The 13,649-nt window shown below is 36.2% G+C and overlaps 1 protein-coding gene across 2 annotated transcripts in view; it reads left to right on the plus strand.

Moving 5' to 3' along the window:
• Gcn2 (eukaryotic translation initiation factor 2 alpha kinase Gcn2) overlaps positions 1-13,649 on the plus strand; it is a 239,244-nt gene that overhangs the window by 204,045 nt on the left and 21,550 nt on the right. For both annotated transcript variants that reach the window (XM_081730836.1, XM_081730837.1), the window contains 2 exons: positions 11,929-12,169; positions 13,419-13,528. In XM_081730836.1, the coding sequence (XP_081586962.1) occupies positions 11,929-12,169; positions 13,419-13,528 (351 nt within the window). The remainder of the gene's footprint in view (positions 1-11,928; positions 12,170-13,418; positions 13,529-13,649) is intronic.

Raw genomic sequence — 13,649 nt, forward strand, 5'->3', positions numbered from 1 at the left:
GTTTCATAATCCCTACCTTTTATGCGGATGATATTCTGGTCGCTGGTACACCCGCACCTGGTGCTCAGAAATAACTCCTAAAAAGTAACTGGTGCTGCTTTTCAACCACTTGTTGTGTTAAAACGCAACTGCAGCTTCTGTTTTAGTGGTGTAGCGCGTGCGCTTTTACGTGGGGATTTCCTAACAACAAAATTTTTGTATTGACACTCTTGGCCACTTAAGTGCGTGCAAAGTAAAACCATGATTTCGCTTTCATGGTTTTGGTATTATTTGCTTACCAATTCATTGTGAAGCTTTTCTAGAAACTCTTTCTTGACTCCTGAATTGGTACAGCCTTGATTGTTGTCTAAAAATAAACGACCGCCCTCGCAATCTGTGAAAAGCAGTGCGCCACGAACATGCGTCCGAGTTTTGAAGAATCTATTTTGTCGATATGATTGGCTCTGTTCACCAGATTACGTAAAACGCAGTGTAATTGTGGGCGTAAGTGAAACTTCATTACTTCCTGGATTCTTGGAGTAGTTTAAAAGTTAAGATCACATTCGCCATTATTTCCTATTATTACAGTACAGTCAAGAAAATATGGGGAGAAAGTTAAGCTAGTGCGTTCTTATAACAAATGGAGTAAAGCTGATGTAACAAGCAACGGTATATGTTTCTTTGTTGTCGGATAGGTAGTGTACGTGGTTCCAGGTTCGAATCCCGTGGGGACACAAACTTACGAGGTTGTCCCAGTATCATGAAACTACTTAAATTAAGAGGTTTGCGAACTCCTGTCAGCCAAAAACCGCAAAATCAAAATAATGTGGGTGAACATAGCCGTTCATTGGCATAAAGTTTAGAAGTTAAGTTTAGTTTCAGATAACAAAAGAATTAGGCACTAAGAATAATGTGCTAGTTATACAGGGAGGTTCATATAGAAACGATAAACCTCTGAAGGTGATTCGGAACAATGAAATTAATGAACATCGTAAAAGATTAGTTAATAGCAGTATACATGGATCCGCCCTTTAAAAAAATATATAAATGAATGAAAATAACAGAAAAACACAGGAAGATAATTATATTTGAGATTTATAATGACTTAGCTCGTAGGAAGTCCTGTGAACTAAAGTGATGGCTGGTTGTCTGTGCAATATAATCGCTGAATCATGTTACTGTAAGTATGGTGTACGAGTGCAAAGATTTTATTACCCTAAGGCCATAACAGAACGCCAATAACAATATGATATCGTCTTTATACAGGGTGTTCATTTATTACGTACCCAAAATCCACGTAAAATTCTCAAACCTAAACGATTTAAAAAGTCCATATGAACATAAGGCGAAAAACGCGTTGTTTCAAAGTTACAAAATGCCGAAATCGAAAAAATTGTAATTTTGAGGCTGCCTAGCTCGAAACTATGAGATATATCAAAGGCGGTTAAAGAACTATTAAAGGAACTAGTATACTGTCTATCTAAATAACCATGTTTCAGAGTTAGGACGTATCGGCGCAACGGATTTTATAGAGGGAGCTGCGGTATAGGTTCCGCTCTTCTACCTGTCTCTCTAAAAGCATGTTCGCCGGTACAACCAATCTCTGAAACATACGTATTTAGATAGACAATGTACTAGTTCCTCTAATAGTTCTTTATCCGCATTTGATATCTCTTATAGTTTTCGAGCTAGGCAGCCTCAAAATTACAATTTTCTCGATTTTGGCATCTCGTAACTTTGAAATCACGCGTTTTTCGCCTTATGTTCATATGGAGTTTTTTTTTTTTTAATTGTTTAGGTGTGAGGATTTCACCAATGGATTTTGGCTACATAATAAATGAACACCCTGTATATATAGGGTGGGCGCAAAGTCGCTTTCCCCAATTTATGAAGAAATAAAAGACGCTAGGTGACTTGGCAATCTTTATTATACTTACAAACATTTCAAACTGCCTCCCATCACTTTCAATGCACAATATTCATCTATTCAGGCTTCAGCACTTATAGCGATTCGGATCGGTTCACTAGAACCGGTTGTTAAAATATTTCGAGTTCGCAGAACCATTTGTTATACCCAGACATAACAGTAAATTTTATCCAGTTATACCCAGGAACAGTAAATTTTAGTTTAACTCTCTTTGTTTCTAGAAATTCGCACAGCTACCGGCTTAAGCACATGATCTCTAAGAACAGGATATAAGCGTTTATTTCTTAATCTCAAATACTCAAATATCAAGAATGAAAACTGGGATCACATGAGTATAGTTGTGAAGGTTATTTATATTTGAAACGCATTCATACCATTATCAACAATTGTTGATCCATAGTAGAGGAAAAAAAGGGCCTACGCCACTGAGCTCGTACCCATTTCGTCAGTCCCGCCTGAAGCAAAGAACGACTTTCCCAGTGCCGCCTGATACGCGATGTCAGACGACCCAGGTACGAGTCGAGAAATTGACTTCTCCGTTATAGGGGTGTATTCGTTCCCTTTTACGAGCCCATTTTAGGGGTGTATTCGTTTCCTTTTATGACCCCTTTTTTCAGCCCCTATGTAAGATGTCACACGTATTGCCCAGCTATGGAGAATTGAACATCGCCCGTAGAACTCATTCCCTTTAAGGGTGTATTCGTTCTCTTTTATGACCAGTTGTTTGAACTCCTATTTTAACATAGCATAGAATACATAATACTATGAACACATAGCAGAGAATAATGGGGGTGTACTCGTTCCCTTTTATGATTACCTTTTTCAACCCCTATTTTAACATACCAGAATTACACAGAGACTACGAACATAGCAGACAATGAACACATTTTCCAACACCTATGTAACATAGTAAAGACTACTAACAAAACAGGGGTGTATTCGTTCTCTTTTATGGCCACTTTTTTCAACCCCTATTTTAACATAGCAGAAATTACTTAATGCAATGGAAACAGAGACTACGAACATAGCAGAGCTAATAAAAGAGTATGGGCTATTTTTTAACCACTGTTTAACATAGCATAGATTACAACCCCTATTTGATACAGCAGAGAATACATAAGACTATGAACCAGTAGCAGGAGTGTATTCGTTTACTTTTATGAGAACTTTTTTCACCGCTTATTTTAACATAGCAAAAATTACACAAGACTATGAGCACATAGACTGCGAACGCACTCCTATGTAACATAGCAAATACTACTAACATAACAGAGAATAATGGGGATGTACTCGTTCCCTTTTACGACCCCCTATTTTAACATAGCAGAAATTACTTTAGACAATGAACATATTTTTCAGCCCCTATTTTAACATAGCAGTAATTACATAACAATACGAGCACGTACCAGAGCTAATAAAAGAGTATGGCCTATTTTTAATACCTTTTTAATACAGCAGAGAATATGAACCAATACAGCAGTGTACTCTTCAATACAGTTCCCTTTTATCAACCCCTATGTAATATAGCAGAAATTACACAAGCATTCATCCAGTGCTACATGTCCCAAAAGTACTAACCATCGAGGTCAAAAGTAAAAAATGTAATCCCGAATAACTCGTAAACGGAGCAACGTATTGAGGTGCTATTTCCACATTTAGTAATAGGTCATCAACTACTACATGTTCCAAAAATGCTGACCATGAAGGTAAAAGGTCAAATAATTAAACCCGAATAACTCGCAAACAGAACAACGTATTGAGATGGTGTTTCCACATTTAGTAATAGGTCATCAACTACTACATGTCCCAAAAGTGCTGCCCATGGAGATAAAAGGTCAAATAATTAAACTCGAATAACTTGTAAACGGAGCAACGTATTGAGGTGCTGTTTCCACATTTAGAAACAGTTCATGAACTACTACATGTACCAAAAGTACTGACCATCGAGGTCAAAGGTTAAATATTTAAACTCGATAAAGTCGCAAACGGAGCAACGTATTGAGGTGATGTTTCGACATTTAGTAATAGGTCATCAACTACTACATACCCCAAAAGTACTAACCATCGAGGTCAAAAGTTAAATATTTAAACACGAATAACTCGTAAACGGAGCAACGTATTGAGGTGCTATTTCAACATTTAGTAGTAGGTCATCAACTACTACATGTCCCAAAAGTGCTGACCATGGAGGTAAAAGGTCAAATAATTAAACTCAAATAACTCGTAAACGGAGCAACGTATTGAGATCGTGTTTCCACATTTAATAATAGGTTATCAACTACTACATCCCCCAAAAGTGCTGACCATGGAGGTAAAAGGTCAAATAATTAAACTCGAATAACTCGTGAACGGAGCAACGTATTGAGGTGCTGTTTCCACATTTAGAAACAGTTCATGAACTACTACATGTACCAAAAGAACTGACCATCGAGGTCAAAGGTTAAATATTTAAACCCGATAAACTCGCAAGCGGAGCAACATATTGATAGGGTTTTTCCACATTTAGTAATAGGTCACCAACTACTACATGTCCCAAAAATACCGACCACCGAGGTCAAAGGTCAAATATTTAAATCCGAATAACTCATAAACGGAGCAACGTATCGAGGTGCTGTTTCCACATTTATTAATAGGTCATCAACTACTGCATATCCCAAAAGTACTGACCATCGAGGTCAAAGGTCAAATATTTAACCCTTAATAATTTGTAAACAGAGCGACGGATAAATTTGTGACCTATTCAGTTTTGTACTATGGAGAAAAAAGCGAAGAAGGAATAAGCTTGATGATTGGCTTATTTAGTTTTGTATTAACGAGAAAAAATCTAAGAAACGCTATTTTAACTAACTGAGAATTTTATAACTTTTGTACTACGCAAATAAAGGAAGGAATATATTTGTACCAACCAGAAAAAGTAAAATAGGGCCATTTTAACTAGCTGAGTATTTTTTACCATTTTGTACTACTCAAGTAAACGAGGGAATATATTTGAGTGACCTATCAGAAGAAAAGCAAAGAAGGGTCATTTTAACTAGCTGAGTATTTTATACCATTTTGTAATATTTAAACAAAGGAATAAATTAGTACTAACTAGAAGAAAGCAAAAAAGTACTTAGTATTTCTGTACCTTTTGCACTACTCAAATAAACGAAAGAATAAATATGGGTGTTCTACTTTTTGTACCAACGTGAAAAAAAGCGAGGAAGGACCATTTTTAACTGGCTTAGGATTTTATACATTTTTTGTAGTATTAAACAAACGAAGGGATAAATTTGTACCAAACAGAAAAAGCAAACAAATACCATTTAACTAACTAATAATTTTGTGCTACACAAATAAACAGAGGAATAAATTTGTACTAACCAGAAAAACCGAAGAAAGACCATTTTAACTAGCTCAGCATGTTATACCTTTTTGTGCTACTCAAACAAAATGAAGCAATAAATTTGAGTGGTGTGTTCAGTTTTGTACCAACGAGAAATGCCATTTTAATTAGCTGAGTAGTTTAAATCATCTTGTACTATTTAAATAAACAAAGGGATAAATTGAATGACCTATTCAATTTTGTACCAACGAGAAATGCCATTTTATGTAGCTCAGAATGCCTATACCTTTTTGAACTATGTAAACAAACAAAGGAATAAATTTGTACTGACCACAAAAAGCGAAGAAGTTTCATTTTAACTAACTCATATTTTCATATCATTTTGTAATACTCAAATAAATGAAGGAATAAATTAGTGTGAACTATTCAGTTTTGCAACAAGCAGAAAAAAGGAAAGAATTTACATTTTGTACTAATCAAATAAACGAAGGAATAAATTTGGGTGGCCCATTTAGGTTTGTACCAACACGAAAAAAAGTGAAGAAGGTCCATTTTAACTAGCTCAATATTTCTGTACCACTCAAATAAACGAAGGAATATATTTGGGTAATCTATTTTATCTGTACCAATGAGAAGAAAATCAAAGAAGGTCCATTTTAACTAGCTCACCACTTTATACCATTTTGTACTACTCAAATAAACTAAGGAATAAATTTGAGTGACGTTCAATTTTGTAGCAATCAGAAGAAAAGCAAAGAAAGTCCATTTTAAATAGCTCTGCATTTCAACCTTTCTGTAGGAATCAAATAAACGAAGGAATAAATTTGAGTGTTCTTTTTTGTGGTACTAGATTTTGTACTATTTTGTATATTGATTTGTCACCCAGAGAAATGGCCACTTTAAAATAGCATTGCTAAATAAATTTTAATTGCCTCTCCCGTCACGTAAAAAAGCACTATATAAGACGTTACCCCGAAATGCTGGCTAAGGTTTGGCAAGAAATCGACTTTCGTTGGGATGTCTCCAGGATGACCGCAGGTGCACACATTGAGCCAAATGGATTTGTCAAGTTTTTTTGCAGTATAATGACATATAAACCAAGCCTGTATGTGGTTCCAATAAAGAACTATAACTGATTGAAGTTGTAAGCTCTATAAAGAATCACCCTGTGAGTTGATTCCTGACACCAAGACAAGACAAAAAGTATACACCAACATGGATGCACAAATGCTTCCTTTCGGAGTTATAGCCTGCCGAAAACATGAAAAAATGAATTTTAAAAGTCCATAGCTCCAAAACTATAGGACCTATCGTAGTCGGGTCAAGACCACTTAGGAACTAGTATGTGCCCTATCCAAATATCCATGTTTCAGAATCCTGTGGTACTTCCGCAACAATTTTTATAGAGGTAGTTGAAAAATGGTGGAATTGATGGAATGAGAATGTGAGAGGAAACAGGAGAACCTCAGACAAACCCACGGACACGATATTGTCCGTCACAAATTTACATGTCCCAGCATCGAACCACCAGACAATGAGCACTACTTAAATGTAGAGCAATAGCGGCTGAGTTTATTGAAGCTAGTAGATATAAAGAAGATGTGCAATTGAAACGTAATCTACTGCCACCATTCGACTCAACCGACATGTGTGTATCTGTCCGCTTCACGATAACTTTTACCATATATTCAACTTCAGGAAAACTTGGTACCGTGTGTGGCTTCCTACAACTTAGGAAAATAAGACAGCTGTTTGTAATTAGAACCCTTGAAAAATAAGAGGGTAAAACAAACAAGTTTTGATTTATATGATAACAAAAGAAATTTCCACTATAAACTAAATTATTCAATTTTGACAAAAACATGGTGTGTATTTTCTTTAGGAGTTCCCGATCATCCCTATTGATTGTGCTCGAAATTGGTCAAGAATAGGCGGGTAAAACGGAATAATTTCCTTTACAACTTAACGTTTCCTTATTTAAGTAAATGTGGTTAAAACATAGTTCGATTTTAATACACTATTGTATATATGTAATTTGAGGTTTTCTCACAAACCCCACTGCTTGCAAGTAAATCAGTCAAGAATGAGGTGAATTTTCAAATAAAATTATTCTACAATTACTTCGTGAAACATATGAGGTCTGTCGAGAAAGAAACCGAGCTTTCTAAATATAATGTTAGGTAACGTTTATGACAATTATTCATATTTATTCTCTTAAAATAGTTTCTTCCACTATCAGTACATCGTTCCCAGCATGTTTTCTATTACTGGAACACATCCTGAAACTCATTTTTAAAATAGTCTGGAAGTGTCGTAGTGAATTTTTTTTGCTCCCTCTTCATGGATTGGAAACGGCGACCCTTCAGAGTGAATTTCAATTTGGGTAATAGAAAGAAGTTTGCAGGTGCCAAATTAGGTGAGTAGGGTGGTTAGGGTACAACAATCCTATTGTTCTTGCCAAAAGCTTCGTAATGAGCGCCGAATGGCTAGGACCGTTTTCATCATGCAGCATTCATATTTCGTTTTTCTTTTTCTTTTTTCTTTCTTTTTTTCTTTTTTTAAGGCTTCCTATCTGTTTATCCTCACAACCTCCCTCAAATACCTTATCACTTTCCACGTGGGACGTATTCATAAGGAACAACACCTCAAAAATCGACGAAAACAATAAACATCACGTTAATTGGGCGGTGTTATGCAACAACCATTCAACCCACAAGTCAGTTTTGGAGAAATTGCAGTTATAGGTTTCTCGATCCCATAAGATATTAACGTATGTGGGTTGACTTTTCCCTTTATAGATGGCAGACCAATCGCAAACACGTTTCCAGGATTTTTTAGTATGTTCCTTACATATGTTCGAACCCTCCAGCAGGGTTCTCATTTTTTTTTTAATTTTGTGGGTTGACTGGTTGTTGCGTAACACCGCCCAATTTTGGTCGACTTTTACGTACTTTTCTTGGGTCTTGGCAAATATTTTCCCATCCGTTGGGATGACTGTCCTTTTGTTTCAACGTCATAGCCATAGACCCAAGTCCCGTTACCTGTTATGATATTTCTCAAGAAGCTATATCTACGCTTACACAATTAAAAAAAAAATATTCTGAGATTTCCATAAGTGTTTCTTTTTGTTCATTTCTTAGCAACCATGGAACGAATTTTGCAATAACACGATGCATGTTCAGTTTTCTAACTAATTGGTTGAGTTGGAGTTTAGCGTCCCATTCAGCACTGAGTCTATATAAGACAGATCTACAGCTTAACGTTGGATCCAAACCAATGAGCTCCTACCGTTAATTGAACCTGGATTTCCAGCGCGGTTTTTCTATTAATGCCACATGATAGGACGATTTGCTTATTTATCTTTCTCAACTATTTCACAGTTGAGCAAGTGACAAATTTTCCGTAAGCATCAGTACAAAACCCACTGAAAGTAAGGATATTGCGGTCCACAGTATCATAGAATCGCCACCATATCGTGTGGTTGAGCGAAGACACTGCGGATCATACGCTTCTTCGGGCAACCGCAAGAAGTAAACACGACTCGTGGTTTAAAACAAGCTAAACGATGACGTATCTAATCATATGATACGTTTCCGGTCATCAGCAGTCCATGTTGCGTGTTCGCTCACCATTAGCGTCATGCTAAAGTGTTAGGATCCAGAGCACCTACAACCCGACCCCGTATGTCCATGTCATACAGTTTACGGTGCACTTTACTGTCAACACAGGCTGTGGAAGATGCTGCTTGAGTTCATCCGTCACTTGCACCGCAGTGGCATGACAATTCTGAGTGACAATCCGCTATAATGTTGGGCGTGACCTGTCAGAGGGTTTTCTTCTAACCACTGTTCCTCTTCACTGATCTGGTTTTACCGGAGATTTGTAGGCCATTATCACCTTGGACGCTGTCCCTCGCGACACACCCAATACACTTCCCACTTTCGTCACGTTCATACATAACCGAGCGCCAACAATGGAAACCAAAGTGGTCGCCCATTTTACACTCTCCATGTGTTCATTGTAGTACACACTTCCGTTCTTCTGCTCCTAACATAGTGCGAAGTTTGTCGTAACACACCATTACCAACAACTAGTCGTTGCTCGACTGATACCAACTCAAACATCTGGCGTGTTCCCAACTCCAGGTGTTCCCATTATTCTTATAACAATCTGTATACAAGGTTATGAAGGGTGACTATAAAGTCCAGGATATATTGAACGGTTCCTCTCTGTGAGCAAATGATTAATGCGTGTACTTTCCGAGTGCGTAGTACTACTCTTGATTTCTTGTGATGATGCAAGGTAACCAAAAAAGTTCTTGCCGTTCTAGAGCAGTAATAAACAAAAAGCAATACAGTGGACTGTGCGTTTCTTTAGGTTTCGAAGTAATCTACATCAGCATCCAACACCTTTTGCCAACATTCAGGCAGCTGCACAATACCCCGGTGCTAAAATTCGGCAGTCATGGGTGCAGAGAAATCCATGAGTACGTTCCGCAGATCTCTCTCATTTGCGAATGATCTCCCATGGAGGTGATTATAAAGAAAATGAAACAGGTGGTGCAAGGTCCGGTGAATGTATTGCATGACACAGTGTCTCCCAGCCAAGTTCCTGAAGGGTCTTCCAAGTCCTCTTTCCCACATGTGGCTTGATATTGTCGTGCAGGAACAGCACACCCTTGCGATTCACCAATGCCAGTTCCTGCCGCAATGCAGAGTGCACCCTTTGCAACTTCTTGATGTTGAGATTACCATTATATCCAACTCACAAGTGTCCTTTTCGTAATCTGAATTGACTGTATTCTTGGTTTTGTCCATGAGATTGGAATAGTCATCGTGCTCTGAGGTTTTACTTTTTAAAAATTTTTATTCGTGTTAGGTTTTTTTGTTATTACTATTTTTGACGTACTTCCTTATCATATATTCTATATTTTATTTAATAGTTTAGTCTTTCCGCGACCTGTGTTTTAATTTTATAGTTATTTTTAATCTCGTATTTTGTGGAACTTTTGTTTAAACTGAAGTTCTGCAAAGTAAGAGATTAAAACTAACTGTAAAATTGTTTGTGTTAGAACTATATTTTTTAGAAGTTCTATTTTGAATATTTAATGAACAAACTCTGTCAACCATTGGGATTACCATAACAGAGACAAATGGCCTCTCTACGGACACCCCTATTAAACCATAACCATTTATTCATTAACTTTTTTCAATCTGATAACATGGTTCCGAAGCAGTAATGTGTTGCTATGGGATATAGCCATTCTATATAAAAATATGCAAAAATCGGCGATAGGAAATTGTATGCTTCAGTGTCACAATGTGTTAATATAGCGTTGCCACGTAGTACTGCAATAGTAGCCCCATATGATGATTACTACGAAGTAGAGGAGAAAGCTAGAAACACAAGAGAGCATAGATACCAACAATTCCGACCGAATTGAGAGTTGAAGTGGGAAAAGGTTGAACTGTCTGTGTGATTTTGAACCATCAATTTTTTGTCACTGACTTTACCTACCAATACAAGTACTCGTAGAGTGCATGCAAAAGAAAGATAAGTGTGTAAAATTTCTTGGAAATGACTGTGCTGTAGAATAGATGGCTGGTCGGCGCTAGAAGTGGTAGTGGAACAAATAAAAAATTATTTAGCAGATTTTATAATTGTTACCATTGTTGCAATTTAATGTCAATAAAGTATCGTATTCGCATTTAAATCAAACACATTTCATTCAGGTTCCCTATTATAAATAAATTGAAATTGGGCGTTGTTGCATTACCTCAAAAGTTTCCCGGCATAGCATAAGGCGCCTAGAGCTTTTAGATTACGCTTCTAGAAGCGACTACGTACTATTATATAAACACCAAAAATTTTATATATATATATATATATATATATATATATATATATATATATATATATATAATATAATATAATATAATATAATATAATATAAAAATATGGGAGATGTTTACTGAACTCAAAAACTGTAGAACCTATTTCAGCCAAGTTTTCTCCACTGCTTTCATCTGAAGATGGTTATGGGCCACATATAATCATGCTTAGATTATAGAACATCAATAGCATAAACTGAGCTCTTTTCGTTTCATTCTTTTCATTACTTGACGATTTTTTTTCTTCAAATAACGCAAACCTAACTGTTTTCGGCTGTGTGAAAGCAATTTAGGTAGGTCTCGACTTTGGGAAGCAACATTTAGAGTTGACTGTATGAAAGTGCATTTCAGATAGGCTTAACGATTTTTCCGAGTGACTATGAAGAAATGTGACTGGTGTGAAAAAGTTGTTTAGCAGCGGTACTTCTCAACTTCAGGAAAATTCATTTAGCGGTGATTTCGGGAAGAACAGGGTTCGGAAAATTCAGTGAATTTAACTCACGTAAACAGGTTTCCTGAGCCAGAAGCCAGGAGGTTGTGTATATTTCGTATTTATTTATTTATTTATGTACTTTTGTTAATCACACGAAATCGTGTGTAATACGTATTCAAAATACATGTATTTTAAGTCTTCATACTCATTACGATATGATAATTAGCAGCTGTACATGATCGCGTCAAACAACCCAACGAATTCGTAAAATTTTGAGAAAAAGCATTAAAAGATTAATCGTTCTGTTTTATTGATAGTGTAAAATGTTGCAATTGTAACTTATTCAAGAGAGGTTATTTTTTTTATTTTTCAGGCAAGAGTTGGAGCTGACTGGTATGGTTGCAAAGGAAGTAATGCAATCAGCAGCGGGTATTAGCATATCTTTGGATAAAATTGTATCTGCTCTTCAGGATGACGAGAATGCTGAACGCCAGTCAGCAGTGGATGTAGTCGTATGTTCTGTGGGTCATCGTTTGATGATAAAAGAAAAAGCTCACATTGCTCGGGATCTCTGGGCTGCTGGTATCAAGAGTTCTATCATGGATACCATTCAAGTAAGTAAATAGTTTTAGTCGATAGAGAAAAATTATAAAATAAAATTTTGACGTCCGCGCGCACACTATTTAAGTTAAATGCAATAGGTGATAAATGTAAGCGATTGACTATGGTTTGACTATGGATTGACTATTTCTACGAATATAGTTTGTAGAATTATGATATTACGGTGGGAAACGTACCTATAAAATGAGAGTCCCTTCGTTCCAGAGATAAATACACCCACCACTGAGCCACCATGCCTGCAGGGAAAAATCAAATAGAATAATCCTTTAATTTAATGGACCTCGAATCAACGCGCTTCTGATTTAACGGGCAAAATTTGAGTACTGTATTAAATATAGTTGGAGAAAGAAACTGTTGAGTCAAAAATTTCGACCTGATTTTTAAAAGACACAGTGGCAGATGGGATTGTAATATGGCAGTGATAAGTATACATAATGCTTTTTTCACCCACCTTCCTTTACTTTATAAGAACAATTCCAACTGTAATATCTAATTTTAAATATTGTCCAACACAATTCCCGCCCGATTTTACGAACACTCTTTCGTCTCAATTAGTCATTTAAATGGAGGGTTTATTGCATGTGGGAAAATGTAATAATGGTAGTTTTTCAGGTACAGTCGTATTGAAAAAATACTCATTCCCTTTTGTCTGGCGAAGGGGGAAGTCGAAGGGGGGGGGGTTCATCCTTATATAAAATTCAAAGAAAAACAAAGAAGCTATCTCCAATTTTTAGTATATGTTAATGATATGCACCTTTTCCAACTCGCAGAAAGTTAAAATCTAATTTGAAGTACTGCTCCACACTCGTACAAATCGATGGTAAAGAGTAGTCGTAAAGTTTTGTACAATAATAACATCAATTTACATATTCTTGAATATCCAGACTATCTTTCGTATTGGAAGTCTATCATTCAATATTTATCATTGCCATATCTTGCGGTTTACCCCTTGAAGATCATTGAAGAAAACCAGTTTATCAAAAGTCTCAAGTACTTAAAAGAAAAAGAAAATAATAATAATAATAAAAGCTGTATGTTCCAATGTTAAATCATGAGCCAGTGATTCGAGCTAAGCTCCTATTCAGTTTAGGTAATTAATCGCAGATTAATTCATGTGAACTTGACATTGATCTGTGAATCAGGCGAGCTTCCCCATATGTATATAAAAATATGATACGGTGGTCAGCTTTTTTTTTTTTTTTTTTTTTTTCTCCATCATATAAGTTTTGAACTTTATTTCAGAGTCTAGAGGATATACAGGAGACGTGTCAAGAGTTAGGTGTTTCTCACATAGTAATGTTGAAAGATACAGAATCTGGAACTCTTCGAGTCCGAAGTTGGGAAGGAAATAGGTAAGGTTCTTTCACTTAATTCTTTGTGGTTAATGTAAAATTAACTTAATGTTAAATACCAAACTTGAATAATTAACGTGCTTGTAAAATAAAGGAATAGTGTAAATAAATAATGTTTCCG

The sequence above is a fragment of the Thermobia domestica genome, chromosome 11 (assembly GCF_964235325.1).
Source record: "Thermobia domestica chromosome 11, izTheDome1.hap1.1, whole genome shotgun sequence".
NCBI lineage: Eukaryota > Metazoa > Arthropoda > Insecta > Zygentoma > Lepismatidae > Thermobia > Thermobia domestica.